Here is a 20,926-nt window from a genome sequence, read left to right on the forward strand (position 1 = left end):
AATAATTTAGCGCGATGTCGGAAGTGTTAAGGAGAGTCAGCAGTACGGTATCTCGTACTCGGAAAAACGAATGCTGCGATGTTTTCTTTCACACTTATAAGTGAAGAAAATGTGAAATATACCGAGAAAAAACTACATCGGTTCAGATCACGCGTTAATCTGAACACACACACAAAAAAAAGAATCCTAACACTTCCAAATACCCTCTGCAGCATTTAATGCCCATTGTTGTCAAGGGTTACCTCCCGCCTACTTTGGATCGTCCTTGAAATCATGGTATATCTGAAGACTTTATTGAGATCATATTTGAGAATTTAGGGACTTTTGGGTGGTGTATTCGTTTCCTCATCCACGCTGATAAGAATCATCAAGAGTTTCTAGTATTGGAAATAGTGTATGTTAAAATTTAGCTTCTGCGCTATTCTGGAAAGTCCACGCTCTCAAACTATGCGCTTTTCGAAATAGGTCCTTTCTTTAGATGTGTGAAATGACCTGTTACAGTTTGTCAGTACAGTTAATTCAGACCCGAGCAGACCAGATCCCCGAGTCTGCTCGGCCTACGGCCTCGCATTTCTTCTCTATCGGCCATTCCATCAACAACGAATTTCGTGAACTTGCTCTTCATATTTCCTGAATTTGCCCATCCGGTGATTTCGTTCGAACTCGGCTTATGGTCTCGCATCTCTTCAACCCACAATTCTATCGTTTCTTTTGCTATTTTAACTATCAAAAAGATAAGACTTTGTATCCCAAGAAAACGTCTATTTAAATAGAATGAAAAATTTTTTCATCCCTCTTTAGATAACCCCAAAATTAAAAATATATACTTTTGCCAATTTTCCTGTTCGTTAGTCTTGGAGGGCTATAATCAAACCAAATTTCAAGATTGTAATCTTGCCGGAAGTTCCTAAATATTTTGGGGTTTAGAAGACTTCCCATTTAAATAACATAGGATAGATTTTTCAATTCCCCATAAAACAATTCTATGTTTGGAAAACGTACAAGCATACCGAATTTCAACTTTTTGTTTCAATTGTAAGTACGTAAAACATGAGATTATACGGGCAAAAATAGGAGTATTTCATAACATGGGAAAGTTCTTCAACCCCTCTTTACAATCTATAAAAAGTAAAAATAATCAGTTTTGGCAACTTTACTCTGGGTTGTACCCAAAACCTATACTCATGTCAAATTTAATCATTGTAGCCCTTGTACCGTATTGACATTCCGATTTTTTTTTTTTCTCTTCCCTATTTCTATTGAAACGGCTATGCAACCAGATATGCGATTTTAAAGCGCCATATCTGGCAATATTGGGAACTACTTGTTCTTGCTCTAGCCCTCTGGGTGACGTTGAGGTCATTCAGACTAAAATGACTAAAGTGGAGAGTTGGAATTCCAGAAGTTGTAAAAGTGTATAAACTCGTTTGCGAAAGTTAGATGGGCTACTCGAAAAGTAAAATAGCATTACATTTGCAATATATATAGGAAAGAAGTATTTTTTGAAGTTGAAGTGAATTGTATTTCGTTATTTATTAAAAGAATTATATTTAATAGTGATATTATCGTGAGAAGTTATTGTCCAAGATTAGCCGGTGGTCTTTGATCATGGCGTATATGAGTGCACATATTACAATTGCCTTGGTATAACATGATTAAGGTGAGTTTGTTTTTTGAATTATATATATGTTTTGAAGAAATCATCTTTACTGACTAAAAGAAGTAATATTAAAAGTAACAAGTGAATTATTTCGGAACTAGTGTAGTATTTAAAACATTAATGTTCGATTATGAATTATGCCAAGTGCTTGTTTAAATGGAACAGTCTACAGTTCTTGTTAAATGTGTGTATTGAGAAACTTTTCGTATCTTCTTTTTGGAATATATTTTGAAGACGTTTATAAAGTTATTAGTAAAAAGAACTTAAAAATCTTATTATTTCGCAAATAGACTTTTGCCTAAATTTATGGTTGCCCTGTGTTTGTTGAATAACTTTCAATATTCTGGAATCGTCTTATCATTGATGATTATTACTAACAGGTACGTATATAGACCAATTTTATTTTTACGTGAAACGTGTCCTAGCCTATATTAAAATAGCTAGAGTCTCCACGAACGAGCTTCAGTTTTATAACGAGAGCACGTTACACAAAAATTTTAGTCTGAATGCACTAATATATGTACGTACCAAGTGGCATATATATATAAATAGAGTTGAGGAAAAAGGACGATATAATTATAAAAATTATAGTATTGATGAAATAATATGGATATGTGGAAAGTGATTAAATCCGGTTTGACGGTTTCTGGCAGTGGCTTATGGATCATTTATTGTTAAAAGGAGTCCGGTACTTTTCTTTTCCTTTTTTCCTGTTGCTTGTAATAGTGAGTCTAATACGTGGTAAAAATATGGAAAATACTAGGTCACAACTCTTTTTAAATGGTTGTGTAGGAGGCGATGAAGGAATTGTAATCCCTGAATGTGCTCGAGGTCATTGGGATCTATCATATCTGGAGGACGAAATGTGGAGGGAGGAGAGTCCTTCAATTAATAGTGTTAGCTATTCAAGCAGTTGTGTAGCAGGTGTCGAGTCAGGAACGGGAAGGCAGCTGCACGTGTACGATGACGTAACTCAACCCTTGTTATCAGGTAGTAGCAGTGGTGTGAAGGAATTCCATTCAGTGCACATTAGTAGTGGTGAAACAGCTGATTTTATAAAGGAGGAAAAAGAAAAAGAGAATAAAAATCCATTTGTGCCTTTTGGTCGTGAGTTAAAATCGGAGCAAGAAAATCAAACTTCGCATATTAATCAGAGGTTTTTTCCTTTCAATATTAATTTTGATAAGATTGCTGTTAATACAACAAGTGCTCTTTTTAGTGAGAAAATAAAGCAAATTCCGTTTACAGACGGTAAAAGTGATGTCGGTTTGTTTCGTTTTATGGTCACTGTTTATAATATAATAAAGGGTGGTTTGTTTCCGATTGAAGCAGTATTGTTAGCTGCTTTGAGTAAATCACAGGGGCGTTTAAATAATGAATTATTGCATGTATATGAGCAAACGAGACAATGGACAGACATAAGTAGTTACTTGTTTAGGAAGCTCATCACTCCATTAGGTAAACGGGACTTGACTATACGATTCTTGAATGCAATGCAAGAACCTAATGAAAACATTCTTGAATACGTAAATAAAATTGTGGATTATCATAAAGTTTGTTATGGCCGAATAAATGAAAGGGAGGTATTGGATATAGTGGTAAGTGGAATGAAACCACAAATAAAATTTGATATGTATAAATATAGACAACCGGAGTCTTTGAGGGAACTGATGGCTGATATCCATAATTACGAGACATATAATAGGAATGTTGAAGTATACAATTCAATGATAAATTTTACTAGAGCTGATAGTGGAATGAAGAAACAAATTAATTGTTATTTTTGTGGTGCGAACCATCGAATGGCGACTTGTAAAGCGTATAAACAGTCCTTATTAAATAAACAAATGGTAAAGGTGAATATGAGTAGGACTCCAGCAGGACGCTTTGCAGAGGGATTGGGGTCTTCTACTCATATGAGTGATCAAGGGGTTCGATATCCGCAGGATGATGGTTTCGTGGGGAAAAATAGACAGTTTATAAATTCTCAGAAGGAATGTTTAGGTGAAACAAAAAACTTTTTGTCCTTGAACACGGCTCTTTCCCCGACTAGGGGGCCGGATGGTATTTATAAAAGGGAGCGTGGTAAAGAGGATCGAGTGCTGGAAAAGAATTATAACATTAAGCATCGCTCGCCCTTATTTAAGCAAGAAAATAAAGTTGGTGATAAGTCTCAGTTGTTGGATTTTAGATATGCGAGAAGTGGTGTGAGTCAGATGGACCATAATTCTTCCCAAATTAATGAACGCTTTGCAGGGAATAGGGGGAATTATGTGAATTATCGAAAGGATTATAAGAGACCCAGTGTTGGGGGTAGAAAAGGAGTTCAAAATATAGACCATGAGAAGGTTAGAGATGGTGTAGGTGAATTTAATGAAGGCAGTGAACAGTTGAATTCATTGACTTGTATGACAGAGACCGGAGTTCGAGTCGAAACATGCGATGAGGGTGGATGTACAGCCAAAGTGGGTTGTGATCCTTATAGTTGGACAAAGACTAGAAAACCTTATTCATGTCGTGATCAAAGAAATTTAGTGGCAGCTTTTATTCCGGCTTATATAATGGGTAAACAATATTTAGGTTGTGTGGACACTTGTTCTTCCGCCTCATTGGTCAGTAAACAAATATTTGATGAGTGGAATAAAAGTTTAGCTAGACCTATAGCAGTTTACAATGAGAAATTTACTGGTGTGGGGGTGAATCAGAGCAAAGTGACACTCAATCAGTGTGTTATGCTGCATCTTAAATTTCAAAAGCGGGTTTACAAAATGAAGTTTTTTCTTATTAATAGTTTAAATCCACCTTTCATCTTGGGTATTAATGAACTTAAATCTATACAGGCGCAAATTGATTTAGTTCAAAATGAATTAGTGTTGCCTTTGGAAAATGGAAAAATTCGGTTACAATTTTCTTCAAAAACTTGTCCCCCTTCCACTAGTTCAATTAGGGAACAGCTCAATGGTGAATTATCTTCTTTAAAACAGTCCGAAATTTTTACAAGTTTATTCATTAAAGCTAATAGTGTTGGAGATCTATCATCAATGGGGGAGAATGGAATGGATCCAATGGGAAATATTCCAGTAAATCCAGGGATGGTGGCGGATCCAGGTTTGGCGAGTGGTCAGAGACTTTTGGGAGGCGCCGACAGAGGCAGGGTTGGAAGATGCATGAAGAATATCCATGAAACAACTGGGGATACTTATCTGAGTCCAGAGATCGAGCGGGCATCCTTGATGGTGGATCCGGAAGTGGTTGACCAACATCCACATATACAAGGGCCTGGGATTAATATAAAGAAAATGTATACATTTTAATGTACGCGGATTTAGAGGATTGTAATTAAATGTATGTAATAGAACGCAAATTTGACTGGATTGTAAACGTCAATTGGATATTTGATGGAGCATCGCCCTGGAGACAAGTCGAAAACCAGAGATATCAGCGATGTACATATGTAATTATATATGCTGAAGACACACAAGTATGTATCTGTAAATTTATATTTTTAGAATATGAAACGGTTTAAAAAAAAACTCGCCTAATTGATATTAAGATTAAGAGTAATTTATAATACATATTATAAATTGAAAATTATATTATTTTGTAAAGGTTATGAATAGTCCGACCTTGGACTCAAATTTACTAACTTGGATAGTGTAAGTAGAAGGATGAGTCGGTGTGAGAATGATTTTTGGAGGATAGTTTTTTTTTCTTTAGTTTTGTTATCTTTTTCTTTTGGATGAATGAGAGTTGTTGGTATGTGGTTTTAGTTAGTAGGTTTGGGGTAGAAAGGTAGTTATAGATACTAATTCAACATGACGTGTAAAACTGACGATAAGTTTTCTATTCATAACTTTCAATACGGTATTTGTAAAATGATCGGGTATTTAAAAAGTTTGTCAACTTTTTATGTGGGGTGAGTGATATGTGTACCGTATTGACATTCCGATTTTTTTTTTTTCTCTTCCCTATTTCTATTGAAACGGCTATGCAACCAGATATGCGATTTTAAAGCGCCATATCTGGCAATATTGGGAACTACTTGTTCTTGCTCTAGCCCTCTGGGTGACGTTGAGGTCATTCAGACTAAAATGACTAAAGTGGAGAGTTGGAATTCCAGAAGTTGTAAAAGTGTATAAACTCGTTTGCGAAAGTTAGATGGGCTACTCGAAAAGTAAAATAGCATTACATTTGCAATATATATAGGAAAGAAGTATTTTTTGAAGTTGAAGTGAATTGTATTTCGTTATTTATTAAAAGAATTATATTTAATAGTGATATTATCGTGAGAAGTTATTGTCCAAGATTAGCCGGTGGTCTTTGATCATGGCGTATATGAGTGCACATATTACAATTGCCTTGGTATAACATGATTAAGGTGAGTTTGTTTTTTGAATTATATATATGTTTTGAAGAAATCATCTTTACTGACTAAAAGAAGTAATATTAAAAGTAACAAGTGAATTATTTCGGAACTAGTGTAGTATTTAAAACATTAATGTTCGATTATGAATTATGCCAAGTGCTTGTTTAAATGGAACAGTCTACAGTTCTTGTTAAATGTGTGTATTGAGAAACTTTTCGTATCTTCTTTTTGGAATATATTTTGAAGACGTTTATAAAGTTATTAGTAAAAAGAACTTAAAAATCTTATTATTTCGCAAATAGACTTTTGCCTAAATTTATGGTTGCCCTGTGTTTGTTGAATAACTTTCAATATTCTGGAATCGTCTTATCATTGATGATTATTACTAACAGGTACGTATATAGACCAATTTTATTTTTACGTGAAACGTGTCCTAGCCTATATTAAAATAGCTAGAGTCTCCACGAACGAGCTTCAGTTTTATAACGAGAGCACGTTACACACGTTACACCCTACAGGAAGTGCTCAATAATTTGGAGGTGTAAAGATGTCCCATATAAATAATATGGGAAAGATTTTTCAGTTCCCTATAAAACTACACTAAATTTGGATCTTTTAAATTTTTACTGATTTTCAATCCTAGTGCTAACAAAAACGTACAAGCATACCGAATTTAAACTTTTAATTCCAATTCTAAGTACCTTACACATGAGATTAAAGGTCCACAAAAATGCCCATTTAAATAATTTGGTAAAATTCTTCATCCCGTCCTTAGCACCCCCCAAAATTAAAAATGTTCACTTTTGGTAATTTCCCTCTCGATTAGTTCAGGGAAACTACAATCATACCAAATTTAAACAGTGTAGCTCTAAGAAGTGCTCAATAATTTATGTTAACTCATGTAGTTTTATATATAGTAAAATGTATGTGTATATAGGGTGAGTGCTACTTCCATGCATTCCATGGAAGCTGCTGATCATTAGGTGCAATCCACTAGGGGTTCGAATTCCTATGAAGAGCAACGTCGGAATTTTCATTGTCCTCAGTAGTTCTGTGTTCGTGTTCCTGTAGGCTTTGTAATATGTCGAAAGCACATGAAGTGCCAGTGGCGAACAATAATCCCGTTGGGGCAATTTCTTGAAAAAAAAATGTGAACGCAGGAATCTCTCATGGCATGACTTGGATTCAAATCCCGCGTGGTAATTACTAATTTTTCTGAATGGGAAGTTAATGTTTATGTAATTGGTATTATATTTATGTTATTCCTTTATTATTATTATTATTATTATTATTATTATTATTATTATTATTATTATTATTATTATTATTATTATTATTATTATTATTATTGATTTCATTACCACAATGTAAAAACATAGCACAGTCGAAGGTATTCATAGGAACAGAAAAGTAAAGAGTATGTCAGATACTTCTTAGGTTTATACATGAACGCAATAACATTATTGCGTTTACGGATTTAAAGATAGAATTTTCATTTAATGACAAGAAATGGAATATAAAGATTTATTAGCTGTTAAAGTAATGCATTTTGTTTCGCCCTTCTTGTAAGTAGAAAGGTGATGTGACATCTTAAATAGGATCATACTCGTGACTAGCGATCCCTATTGTAAGTTCGATCACTAGTAGCAATTTGTGCACAGCTACGAACAAATCCTTGGGAATAATTTTTTGCTCATACTACAGCTGTTAGGACATGTTTAGCCCTTATGTGTTCATTAATTCTTGTCCAAACACCTTACTTGCCAGACATTAGGAAGGTTGATACAGATGACGTAATTTTGTGATATTGGCGTTTCATCTGCAAAGGAAGTTGTCTCAACTCTCAGACCGAGAGAATTGAATATTTTTCATGTTACTATACATCAGAAGTATCAGTTCTGTAGATCGTAAAAATTCACTAAATTGCCACACCCGGAATCGACCGAAAGATTACGAAACTAACCCTTAAGACACTACTTTAAGACATCACTGATCTGGGAGAAGGGAAAGTGGACTTGTAGTGAATTCAGTAATTACATAGTTTTACAATTCGAGTGTAATAGTGCTGAACCTTTCTGATTTCAATCATGATAAAATAGTAAAGTATTATGCAGAAAGAATAGTCCAGAGAATTCAACTTTAAATTTACAACTCATATGGACGGCGGCAATGCCATATGCTCTCGCCTCGGGCCCTGATTTTTCACGGAACGGCATTGGACAGATATTTATATCGACTGGAGTCTGATGTTTCAGGCCACTGGATTCCTTTTTTTAAGTTACATAATTTAACGACCCTGTCCTCAGTAACTTTTTTCCTATTTTTACTCACTTTACTCACTTTTACAGTTTCACCAGTAACTCTATAAGAAGAGGGACAAAAATACAGAAACATTGAGGGGAGTAAAAATCACAAACACTAATTGCGCGGTTTTCCCTTGCCTGAAATAAAACAATAAAATTTTGGAATATTGAATTTTTGGTCTACCATTTTCTTTGTGGTGTCAAATCCAAAGTTGGAGTGTGTCAACAGCATTTGACCCACTGCGACCCTTCATCTACCGTGAACCACTGCGACGCACCAGCCACTGTGACCCACCACACACTATGACGCACTCTGACCCACCGACCCTCTCTGCTCAATGCATTGTAGACGCATCTTCTGTTGCGATCAAACGCCAACGAACCAAAAAATTGCTCCCCCAAAATATGTAAAATCGCCTATATGTGTGATTTGATTACATTAAGGTGAGTCTAAAAAAGCTAAAAAGAGTACCAGAAAAGTACCGCGGAGGAGGCTCGAACCACCAACCTTATTATTACTGGGCGGATGGTATTTCGACTTCGCAACGGATTCGATGAAGGAGAAGTCGCTTGTAAAGGGATAAATGCTAGAGATCGTTTAAATTTCGTCAATCAGAGTGCTCTTTTAACCGTATATATAGGACGATAACTGTTTGATATAAGATAAAATGCGTTTGTTATGTAATTTTATAACGAAATGACGCGTTTCGATTTACTTTATTTCATAGTTCTCCCATACTCAGTTTCTAACGATCGACGACAGGTCCCATTAAAATTCATATAATTACGTATCTCACTCAAGATTTTTCACTTCATGATGTTGAGGCAGAGGTTACTCTTGACCCCAGGAGCTAACTTTAGGACAAATTACTAATGGAGGAAAAATATATATAAATAACCGCATACACATAACCTGCGATAGTTCGTGTCGGTCCCTTACGCGATTCTCCGCGACGTATCAAAGGAGCGCGCACCAAAACGAAGTCCTCGTTGCGACGCGGTGGTAACTTCAATACCCCGACACGAGATATCTGTTTCGACTGGATTAAACCCTGCTGGCAGTGGGACACTAGCGGCAATTCTTCGACTCGTCTTTATATTTATGATCGACCCTTTACCCGCTACTGGGCCACTACGTTTTGGCGACGTTTGGGGTAGGTCCATATTCATATAGCCTCGCTGCTGAAAGGGACGTTAAATTCAAAATCAACTCAACTCAACTCAACAAAAAATACAGTGCTTCGCATCATATATCCATATATGGCTACCATACGCTTTGTAATAATTGTTAAAGGCTTGTTTATTTTATTGAGTGCTTAGAATACAGGGCAATCAACCCATCAAGTTGTTAGTAAAGTAGACAAGATTTGTAATGTAAGCTTCTGTATATTTGTCTCCGTACATTGATTTGGGAGTTTCAAATTTCATCCGCTTTTCCACTGAGAAGTATCGATAATTCAACAAGGAAGTAATTAGACCATGATAACTGAAACGGTATTTGAAACGGTACCATTCACACATTTTGGCAATGTATCCCAAGCGGAAAAGTCGCGAAATAAGGTAAAATCCCTTTTCTTTACTTTTTGCCCCTCTGGACCCACCGTGCTAACGCAAAGATCTTATAAATACTACTGTGCAGACTGATTGTTTGTACAAAATTTAATCTTCTAAGTGCAAAAGTAAACCCGCCAAAAAATAATAATGACCTAACAAAAAGTATTTTTTTAAAGTTAGCACGTCATCACCTCTTATGTTTCGACGGAGAAATGCATTAGACCATACTTAACATGTTCTACAATGCCTCTAGAACCGAGAAAGCAAATGAAAAGAGAAGTAGAAAGCTTTATTGTGTGTGTTTTTAATTGAATAATGTGGATATTACATTGGTATCTAAAAGTTGATACTCGAAATTCAAAAGGCTATCAGTTTGCGTAAGTCCTGCATTTTTCTTCTCCTCTGGTTTCTTTATGGCGTTTCCGCCACTACCTTCATTGTCATTGTCAGATTAATAATATATAATGGAGTTAGCTGAGTCACAAAGCAAGCGCATGTCCAAACAACTCTTTAACCTGCTACTGGTGGCGTCACCAGTGGCCTAGTGTAATACGCTATGTTAAGAACAATGACCAAAGTGTGTCCAGCGCTACCAATGGTTGGTGAGCTAGGCAACCAGCCGTCCGCCAATTTCTTGGTTGCGCCACCAGTTACCCTAGCATAATAGGCTCTATATTATTTAATGTCCCGCTACATGCTTCGTCCACTAGTTGCTCCATAAGTTACGCCACCAGTGGACTAATAATAGGGTACTTAAGGTACATATTCGTGTTTACAACATGATAATGATTATTTTTGGTGGAAGGTTATGTATATGGTAAATTTTATATGTACTTAAGCCGAACTAATAAGCCTCACGTTATAGTGAACGATACGGCTATAGCATATACTTCAGCACCCATCACGAAACATTATCATGGGCAGTTGTAACAGTAGTGAAACTAAATGAATTAATTAAGTACTTTTCTCTTATGAGATATATTTTATACCCTTGTAGATACTTCGATGAACGTAAATTAGTGTTCTAAATTTGAAAGCGTTATTTAAAAGACATGACATTTATGTTTATAGATTGATCGTAACATAATTAAGATATTTCCAATCGACTATAAAGTATTTGCAAAATTTGTATCAAAAAATGTGTGTTCCTAAATATTAGGAGGTACTACGGGCCCACTCTTTGATGATCTTCATGTGTCAAGAAAATTCATTTTAAAAAAAGTCTCTTAAACTGAAAAGGTTTACTTAAAAGTTGAAAAATACATTGAGTATTGATTCTAAAACGTAACAATTTGAAAAAAAAAACTTTTATAAGAATTGTAATTTTGTTAGCTTGGTAATTTGGTTTGCTTACTACCTAAAATTTTTAAAGCTATATCTAAAATTATATACCGAACCATAATACTTCAGAAAGGGAAGTTTATATAATAAAAAGGGAACCAGCTTACTGAAGTCATGCTACTAATAAAGTTGTTAAAAGTAAACAATGAAGAAATATTAGCCAAACGACCATCTCATTCAAGAGTTCAGAATGTAATTCATTCTAGCTTTGAAACTGCGTTGTTCTAAATACAAATCTGATAGAAACAGATCGCTTTTAATGAGTAAAAGTGTAACAGTTTCAGCTATTTGTATTGCCTTTATTGTAAAATTATGAAAGTTATATTATCAATTCACAAGAGAGTGTAAGTAACGCTGGAAAATTTCTTTGAATATTTTGAGACATTATGGTGAATCTGTGACTTACATTCAAATATAACAGTTTACCAGTTAAAAGTAGCATGATTTAATTAGATTATCTGAGACTTCTGTCGACCGGTTTTTTGGAAATTTACAAGGATTATTACTGATTTAACTAGCACAACTTACGCTAGTTATATTAGAGAGAGAAATTTCATTATGCAATATTTTTTTCTCTGCATGCAAAACACAAGGTTCACACCCTGCTGTAAGACAACTATGGAACGAATGTTGCAGAGTAAACAAGGATAGCGATTTCTTTAAATTTGACAACAAGTTAGTAAATAACCAATAGTAATGAGTCCATTACACGGTTTATTCTGTACAGTCGATGTCAGACTAATTTGGTTATACATTACCAAAATTACAGAGCTTTGCATGCATTTATTCAATAAAGATCACAACTATAAGAGCCACATTGTTCTACTCGTATCTAGTACTTCTCTTCGATAATGTATTGGCTATAGCAGACCAGTTCGTCAGTTCCGCTATTATTACTCGAAAATATGTTAAGTATATAGTTAAGTTCGAACATGTTATATGCTAAAACGAACTTAGAAAGTAAGGAGACATCAATGTTTCGTCTCGCATTTAAAGTTTGAGTTATCAGCTCAGCTAAAGACCAACAGCAGTCGCCGTTGCTACAGAGTTCATGGGGAGGGGAATGTACTTTCAGAATTTGAAGAGTCCGACATCAATCCACTTATGTTCCGTAACAAAAATAAAGTTCCGTATCCAGCTATAAGTGTATATATTACAAAACAACTATATTATAGAAGAGAATTAACAGAAATTTATAGAAAGGTCAAGCATGTGCCAACACTAATTGCTTACATTTATATTTTCTCAGTTTCACTAATGAAAGAATCAAATTGGACCATCCTAGCTTATGGGAGTATATAGCATACTCTTAAAGAAACAGTTTCAGCTATCATATTTGAAAAAATGTTGTAATTTAATGTTAAGTCAAAAGTACGCTCTCCCAAAATTTAAGAGAAGTTAAAGAATATGGCCATAAAGAATTCTGACAGTTAATAAATATTATTTTCTGTCAATTACAGATTTAGCTATGGGCAACTTATGTATCCATTTAAAACTTATATATATATATATATATATATATATATATATATATATATATATATATATATATATATATATACATATATATGAGAGTGAGTAAGACTTATAGCAAATCATAACTTCTAAAATTTTAATGCTTTATTTTTAACAAATATTTAAATTTAGATGAAAGCTATGAAAGTAGCCTACTGTTAGCCAAAATTTGAGATGAGCACAAATTCTTAACATTGATAAATGCACAATTTAACGGCTAGCTACGAACGTACATTTAGTTACATTTTATAAATGATTTTTTATTGTATCCTAGTGTTAAGAAAAATCGTCGCATCACTGTAGAGCATTTATTACTTCACAAAGTATTCCCAACTATATATTTGGTCAAGTTCGTACTCCTTGCCAAATTTTGAGAGGGAATGGGTCATGGCTTCTTTATCTCATAAAAGGGAGGTGATTCCTGAATATATCCATATATTGCTACAGCACAATAAAATCGTGCCTGCCATTGAAGTTTTATCAGTGATCAGGAATAGAAACGCAAGCTTTACAGATATTATCAAGTATTTTATTAACTAATCATATGGGATACAAGTAAAAAAGAAATTCTTTACATTTTGTATTAAGACATATTTAAAGCAGACTCTCAAGAAGACACGAGACATTGGGACGCTGATTCCCCATAACAAACATGATACGAAACCCAGAAAGATGTGATAACTAATAAACTACTGTACTCATCACTAATACAATACTTTACTGCGAATAGTGAAGATTTTATGTGAAACAAGTGAGACAGTTTAGTTGGAATACTTCGGGTGAAGGAAGGGTAAAAGATATGTAATTGAGCTATAAAATGTGATTGATGAAAAATTTAGAGATACTGATCTAGGAAAGGCTTTTCACCACGTGATCTGCTATTCATGTTCAGTTCTAAACCAGATTAGGTTTTAATCGAAAAATGGAGGACTAATTGGAACAACGACTATACAAAGCAACAAATAAGAGTTGCAATATGGGAAGAAATTGCAAAGGAGGTTGCAATTGTTTTGGGAGTTCCAAAGGAGTGATGCGTTTCTCTTCAATATCACTATATCTTTAATACACACGCTGGAGACATTGAAAAAGAACCTAAATATAAATACGGTACGTTGGTGGGATATAATTTTTTATGTACTGTACACGATTATATATGACACGGCGCTTTTAGCGGAATTTGGAAAGAAAATTGAAAACATGTTAGAAAGATTAAGGAAGGGCTATGTAGAATATGCGGTTAAAATAAATGTTTGAAATAAGAAAGCCAAGATACAATATAAATGCAGAATGAGAGAAAATAGAACAATAAAGTAGTTTTTTATACTTCAGTAGTACTATTAGTAGTAACATAAAGGTAATTTAATAAGGTCAAATACACGTGTGAAAGAGGATGCATTAAGAAGGGAGAAGACTTATTTTGGGTCCTTGAATAATGAGTTAAGAAAAATTATTTTAAAAAGCTTTCTACAAAGTATTGTACTGTGTAGATCAGAAACATGACCAGCAAGCAAACTACAATTATGTGAACACAAAACGCAGAATGTCAATTCATTTACAGCTTTAACAGGTTTTTAATCTCTCTATCAATCAATTAATAAATCAATCTATCTGTCTATCTCTATCTATCTATCTATCTATCTATCTATCTCTCTCTCTCTATATATATATATATATATATATATATATATATAAGGGTAAGGAGAAAAAACAAGAAATGTCCATGTTTGTGCTTTATCGCGTAGTTCGTTCTATCTGTTGGTGACTGTTGGTACTACTTGACTGTATATGTATACATGCGTAGATGTAAAAATATTCACGTAAAAAAGGCAAAAGATTTGTCTAACCCTATTCTTTTTTACGCGGTTTTCAATATTAAAATGCCGTTTTCTCGAAAATACAGTTTTGGGACATTCCTCCTTTTTCCCACTTACCCTTCATATATATATATATAAATTTAATCACTCGACTCTTGAACCACTCGACGATCATGATTAAATTTTCAACATAGATTAGGTTCAGGCGTGTGATGTTTCTTTGTCCTTTCACTTTGAAGTTGGACTTTGGGGGAGGGGGAGACATATAAAAAAATAACTCTTGAACTACATGACACGTCTTGATAACAATTTGAACATATATGAGATTCGGACCTGAAATGTTTTCTAATTTTACACTCTGAAGATGCAACTTGGGGAACGAAAAAAATATGAAAATGATTAACAATGACCAATATTTGTGTCAAATGCATAATGTTCGGGGTCCCAGAGATGAACACTGATATTTGAGATGCCATTTGAATTCAAAATCAGGCCCACAACTTGGAGGAAGGTGCGGAATATATATTCAAAATATATTCATTCAACCAAGATGGCGTTTAGGGATATGTACGTGTACTATTGTGCTGTGATATTTTTTAATTTTTTATATGATTTACACTTGTGTTAGAGTGTTTTGGTTGTTTGTAACTGCACGATGGTATGATATTGATAAACAGTGTGTTTCTCAGTGCTGTGTTTGTGATCCATCTGGCTATGAAAGGATGTTTTCTTTCCTGGTATCATCCCTATCTGAGACTCTTTGGACTGCCATTACGGAACCATCTTGTGAGCAGGTTGATTCAGGTAAGAAATCTGTCAATAGATGGCACCACCTACTGCTGATCGTTCTGCTCAGTGGCGATGTCCATCCCAATCCAGGACGCAATGAGGGCCATGACCTTTCTATTATCATTACGTTCGCTCGGTTGAAAACAAAGTATGTGACTGAGAAATACATTTACATGAACTTTTATAATATGACTGTTTATTTTTTTCTGAAACTTGGATGACGGATGATATTCTTGATTCTGAACTGCCATTCTACGGCAGCTTTACTGTATAGAGATGAGACAAGGATTCAAGTGGTGGTTGTGTAATGATATGGCTGAACTTTAATCTGAAAAGTAGGAAAGAACGTAAAGACTTTTACAGTTTGAACTGTGAAATCTTATGGGTTGAAATAAACATTCCAGACGGACCAAAACAAATCATATATGCTGCTTTGTCGACAATATATCTCAACGTCAAAAATCAGTGAATTCTTCACTCCAGTGGAAAAAGGCATCTCGGAGTGAAATATGTCAAATTCTTCACATTTTCCATGGTGCTTACTTGTCTCAGGTTCAGTTGACGATACAGCTGACTTATTTGCTGACGTCATTCACGCTGTAGTTAAAGACCTTGTGCCTTTCCGTAAAAGACCTTCTTCAAAGTTTCCCCTTGGTTTGATGAGGAACTAAAGAGCATATTTTGCAACAAAAAGGGCATGGAAGCTATGGAAGGATTTTCCCTGTGAGTAAACTTACAAGAACTTTACAGATATTAGAAAACATAGTAATTATCCTATGGAAAGGAAGTATGAGGAGTACATTGGACACATCACTATTGATACACGTAAAAACCCTAAACGTTTCTCTACCCTAATAAACAATCAAAGAAATAGTTCTCGTATTCCGACAGAACTGACCTACAAAAATGCTTGTGTAAATGAAGAAGACAGGGCAAAAGTACGTAATGAATATTTTGGTACCGGTAGTAGCTTTGCTTCATCCCCTCCCTAACTCCTTCTTTCCCCTACCCTATACAATCTGTTTGTACTGAGTACTTGTCTTCTATTAGTATCACATGGACACAAGTATTCTCTCTTCTCTTGTCATTGCCCTAACACCGCCCCTTAGGGCCAATGCCAATTCATATCTATATTTGCTTCTTACGCAGTGTTGTCAGTTCATGTTCTCAACTCCTTTCGGTTTTACTAAATTGTTTTCTCACAGAAGGTGTCTTTCCCACCATTTGGGAAAGAGCTAATATCACTCCTGTTCATAATTCTGGTAAAAATAAAAGTGATGCGTACTCCTATCGACTTATTTCCTTATTATCAGCACTCTTACTTGCTTGTGAAACCTAATAATAAAAGGTTCTTTCAATTTCTTACTTCATTTATAAACTTTCCACAACACGGCTTTTTATCAGGAAAATCTTGTCTTGTTTAGTTATGAGATCTTCTGTCCGATGCTGTGAACTGTATCTCAGAAAATTACCAACTCGACATTTTGTATTTGGACCTTTCTAAGGCTTTTGATTATCTCCCACACCATATTTTTCTATACAAACTCAGTTTTAGATTCAATATACAAGGAAATGAATTAATCTTCTAGAAACATATCTCAATAATAGGACACAGCGAGTTTCCGTTTCTGTTTACTTTTCTGACTTTATTCCCGTAACTTGTGGAGTTCCTCAAGGCAGTGTTCTGGATCCATTTGTATTTTTATTATACAAGAATGATCTACCTTCTATGTTCACAAAGGGCTCTATTAATATTCTTCTATTTGCTGATGATTCCAAACTCTAAAGAGAAATTAAATCAGAGTACGATGCTCTTGCAATTCAGCATACTGCTTAAATATTTCTCAACTGGTGTAACTCTTGGAAATTTAGTTTAAACATCGAAAACTGTGAATCTCTTACGATTTCTCTAAGAAAAGACCCCATAAACCACATCTACAGAATTGGTCATCAGAGCATATATCCCGTCATCTTTTTCTGATATATTTGTTTTATCATTGACAGTAAGCTTACTTTTTCGGATCATATAAGCACAATATCTTGTACTGCTTTGAGAATCGAAAGGGGCCGATATTATTGTCAAATCCGTAGTTTTTAGAGCCGTGATTTGGTTGGTGACTGTTTCAATGGAATGTATGTTCAAAATCAAATGTAGCCTCCACGTGCGAAGATCAGGTATTCTGCTAATCATACAAAAAGAGATTGAACACTTAAAGGTACGGATTTACATGCTTTATTTAAAGACGACTATCATTCATTTCCCAGTTTCTAAGATTCTCCAAATTCAGGACTTAGGCCAACACAACCCTTCTGAATTTTCGAAGAATAGAATCAGTATTCGCATATTCTGTATGGCATATACATAATCATTTAATCTAATTGTATGATTAATCTTCACAAGAGAAATTTAAATAAGTTTGATTATTCCTCTGAAATATGAAACGTTGCTAATTAGATCTCAATAGAACTGAACAACATAGAGCGGCCAAACTTGTAAATTTTAAACAATCGGTAATATACTTTCTCTATACTCTTACTATACGATACAATACGATACTAGTTTAAAATGATAGTTGTATGAACCTCTCCTAAAATTTGATGCGAATATCAACGTACTCGTTCCGAAACATGGAAAAGACATCCCTAATGATATCATATTGCATGAACCAGTCCCGTGCCGTTCCACAGTATAGCATCTAACAAAGGTGGATGTAGGCGAATACTACTGTTCCATATGTGCATAAGTTACACACAACTACAATAATTCTTTCCTAAGATTTCTTTTGCTCTGTGTTCCTAAGAAGGTAATCAAAATATGTCGCTCGTACGTTGAATGGAGTTCCTTATTTAATGTTATATCATTACTATGGAGTATTAAATATCATGGCGTTTTATGTGATGCACAAAAACTCTTGGGCCAAATGAAGATACAAAGCTTGACGTAGTTAGATGTGTAGAATGTCGAAGTTTAAACGTGTGAATGGAAATCGTCTATAATTGCATTTTCCCATGTGCATTTTACATGGAATGTTGAACAGTGCGCTGAATGATTAAATGGCAGAGTTGTTTCCTGAATATACACGGAGCTTCCAAAGATACGGGCGACTTCAGTACACCAATGATTTTGTAAGAGATGTGGTTACTGACCAAATTGGAAGTCGAGCATTTCAATCACTAGATTCAAACACAAGTTTGAAATGAACCACTTTCATCATTCATCATCTACTCGGCGTAGTAAAATATGCAAGCCAAGTAAATAAAGGGCTTAATATATATACACGTAACTTTAAAAATCCGGTATATGTTTTTGGATAAGCATTATTGAAATTACGTTGCAAGTAATTTTGAATTTAATTTACTTATTTCAAGCTACTACTATTTTAAAGAAATTGATTACTTTTAAATGTGACTTACCATAAGCACTCCGAAAATGAGAAGAACATTACAGAGTAACACTAATACAAATCCTGAAATAACTACGTACATACAGGTTTTAGCTTCTGTAAAAGAGGGGGAAAATTATAAATTACTATTCCCATATCAATAAATGCAAATAAGAAAAAAAAACGTGTTTCATATTTCATTAAGTCTCTAATAATAACAAAGTATTATGTGTGTTTGTCATCAATATATTAAAATTAAAGAATACAACTAGTGAAACTCACTTTTTTCAGATATAGACCTTGCCCAGATCTAATGAAATAAATTCGTTTGCTTTTTAATATTTTTTTAATGTGGAGGACTAAAGGAGTTAAATGACATTGTATGTTTGCTAGTAACAATAAATATACGAGCTGCCTTATGTAATACGAGGTTACGTAACGACACAAAATAGATATCGGCAATGGAATGGTTGTTTATCAACATAAAAGGATGTTTTATGAGCACTATAGTTCTCTTTCATTTTCCATTTTATGAGATGAAGAAGGTAGGAGGTTCCAAACGAGACATGTTAATCGAAACTGATCGATATCAATATCAAGTCCATAGTTTTCCGGATCACCAAGCCTGATTGTTGATATTTCCTATGAGATTTCAACTCGAGCTTAGCGAAGTAGTTATATGTATCCTGACAAGGAAAGTGACTGGCAAACTGAAATTCGAATTTGGGTTCGTCACTTATTTTTGATTTATTTGCCTCAAATTTACAGAGAAAACATCTAGGATTTTTAATTCTGTTATTCATTTATATCACTAATGTTGACAGAGATGTTATTTACTTGCTTTTTTGTGTGTGTGTGAAGAAGATTGGTATTTTACACATTCTACCATTTATACAGTTGATGAAAAGTATATTTTTATTGTAACATTTTTTACTATTCAATGTTTTGTACATTTCATTTCCCAAGGAAAATCTCGGAAATGTATGGTGGGCTAGTGAATATTATCAAATAAATTACATATATATTAATAAGCAATACAATGAAATAATTTACATGTTAAATGGCACACAATAATATTTGTTTTTACTTTTAAAGAACATAGAAAATATATTTCAACAATTTACGCACTTATTTTATATTTGGTTATATCAATATTAGTTTTATTAATTAATTATTATTTGATGAGGAATGTAGCTATTTATATACTGTCCAAAATTGGGAACTTTCGAAATGAATGCCACAAGGAACGGTCCTCGGGCCAATTACATTTTAAATATTTTAAATATATGAAAATGGTTAATTATTCATCTAGTAGCAACTGCGAGAGTTTGGTGAGAGGAGAGTGATTACAAAAGGAAAATTTCGTCAACAGCTTTTCCCGGAGGGAGAGTTCCTAGCATCGCTGTTACCTTCCCTCTTTGCATGGCCATACTTATTCTTTGTATAAGATAGGATGAAGCTCCATTGTCTCCTGTGTTAATAGTTATGCGATGTCCATCTTCCTTAATGGAGTTTAGACCTTCCTGATCCCAGAACATAAAGTTTCAATGGCTATGGTGACGAAGTGGTATTTGTCCAAGAGGTTGTTATATTTTCGTCTCTTTTCATATTCTTTGTGAGTTGCAACCGTCCCAGCTATTGTGGAAGATGAAGTAAGATCAGACTGGGCTAGGGTATCGGTACAAGTAAAATCCCATATTAAAGCCTTCCCTCGTTTCCAAGGCACCAACGGCATTCCGTCAAGTCTCTTGCCATCAGAGCGACTACACCCCATAGGCTCTCTCACGGAAGGCGTTCCAGAGGAGATGAGGTCTCTCATAATGAGATCGTTAACAGTGGAGTGTCAACAGTATCTGCCAGCACTGTGAACATAAGATAGGCTATGTATACCTTTCTTATCCACTAAATTTCCGCAAGCAGGGTACTGGTGTTGTTGACAGACATACGCTCCCAAACGTAATGCACAAGTGATTCGAAAACTTTCGTCGGGAAGATGCAGCCCTAGGGATGAAGATGGGGTAGCTTTTAACCAGGCAATTGCTTCAGGGTAGAAGTAGCAAGAAGACGTGCCTTATCTTTAGGATTGGTGGATGACTGAAATATAGAAGATAATATGGAGTCTGTAAGAGGAGCGTCCCACGAAGTTTGAGAACTTCTCTTCTCAAAATCTGGTAGATCGAGTCCGCCGCACGATATCCACT

At 34.7% G+C, this 20,926-nt stretch overlaps 1 protein-coding gene across 1 annotated transcript in view; it reads right to left on the reverse strand.

Moving 5' to 3' along the window:
• LOC145681646 (uncharacterized) overlaps positions 1-20,926 on the reverse strand; it is a 168,427-nt gene that overhangs the window by 48,598 nt on the left and 98,903 nt on the right. Inside the window, exon 3 of the mRNA XM_081753268.1 lies at positions 18,757-18,842. Coding sequence (XP_081609394.1) covers positions 18,757-18,828 — 72 coding nt within the window. The 5' untranslated portion in view covers positions 18,829-18,842. The remainder of the gene's footprint in view (positions 1-18,756; positions 18,843-20,926) is intronic.

Source organism: Thermobia domestica, chromosome 3 (genome assembly GCF_964235325.1).
Source record: "Thermobia domestica chromosome 3, izTheDome1.hap1.1, whole genome shotgun sequence".
NCBI classification, from domain to species: domain Eukaryota; kingdom Metazoa; phylum Arthropoda; class Insecta; order Zygentoma; family Lepismatidae; genus Thermobia; species Thermobia domestica.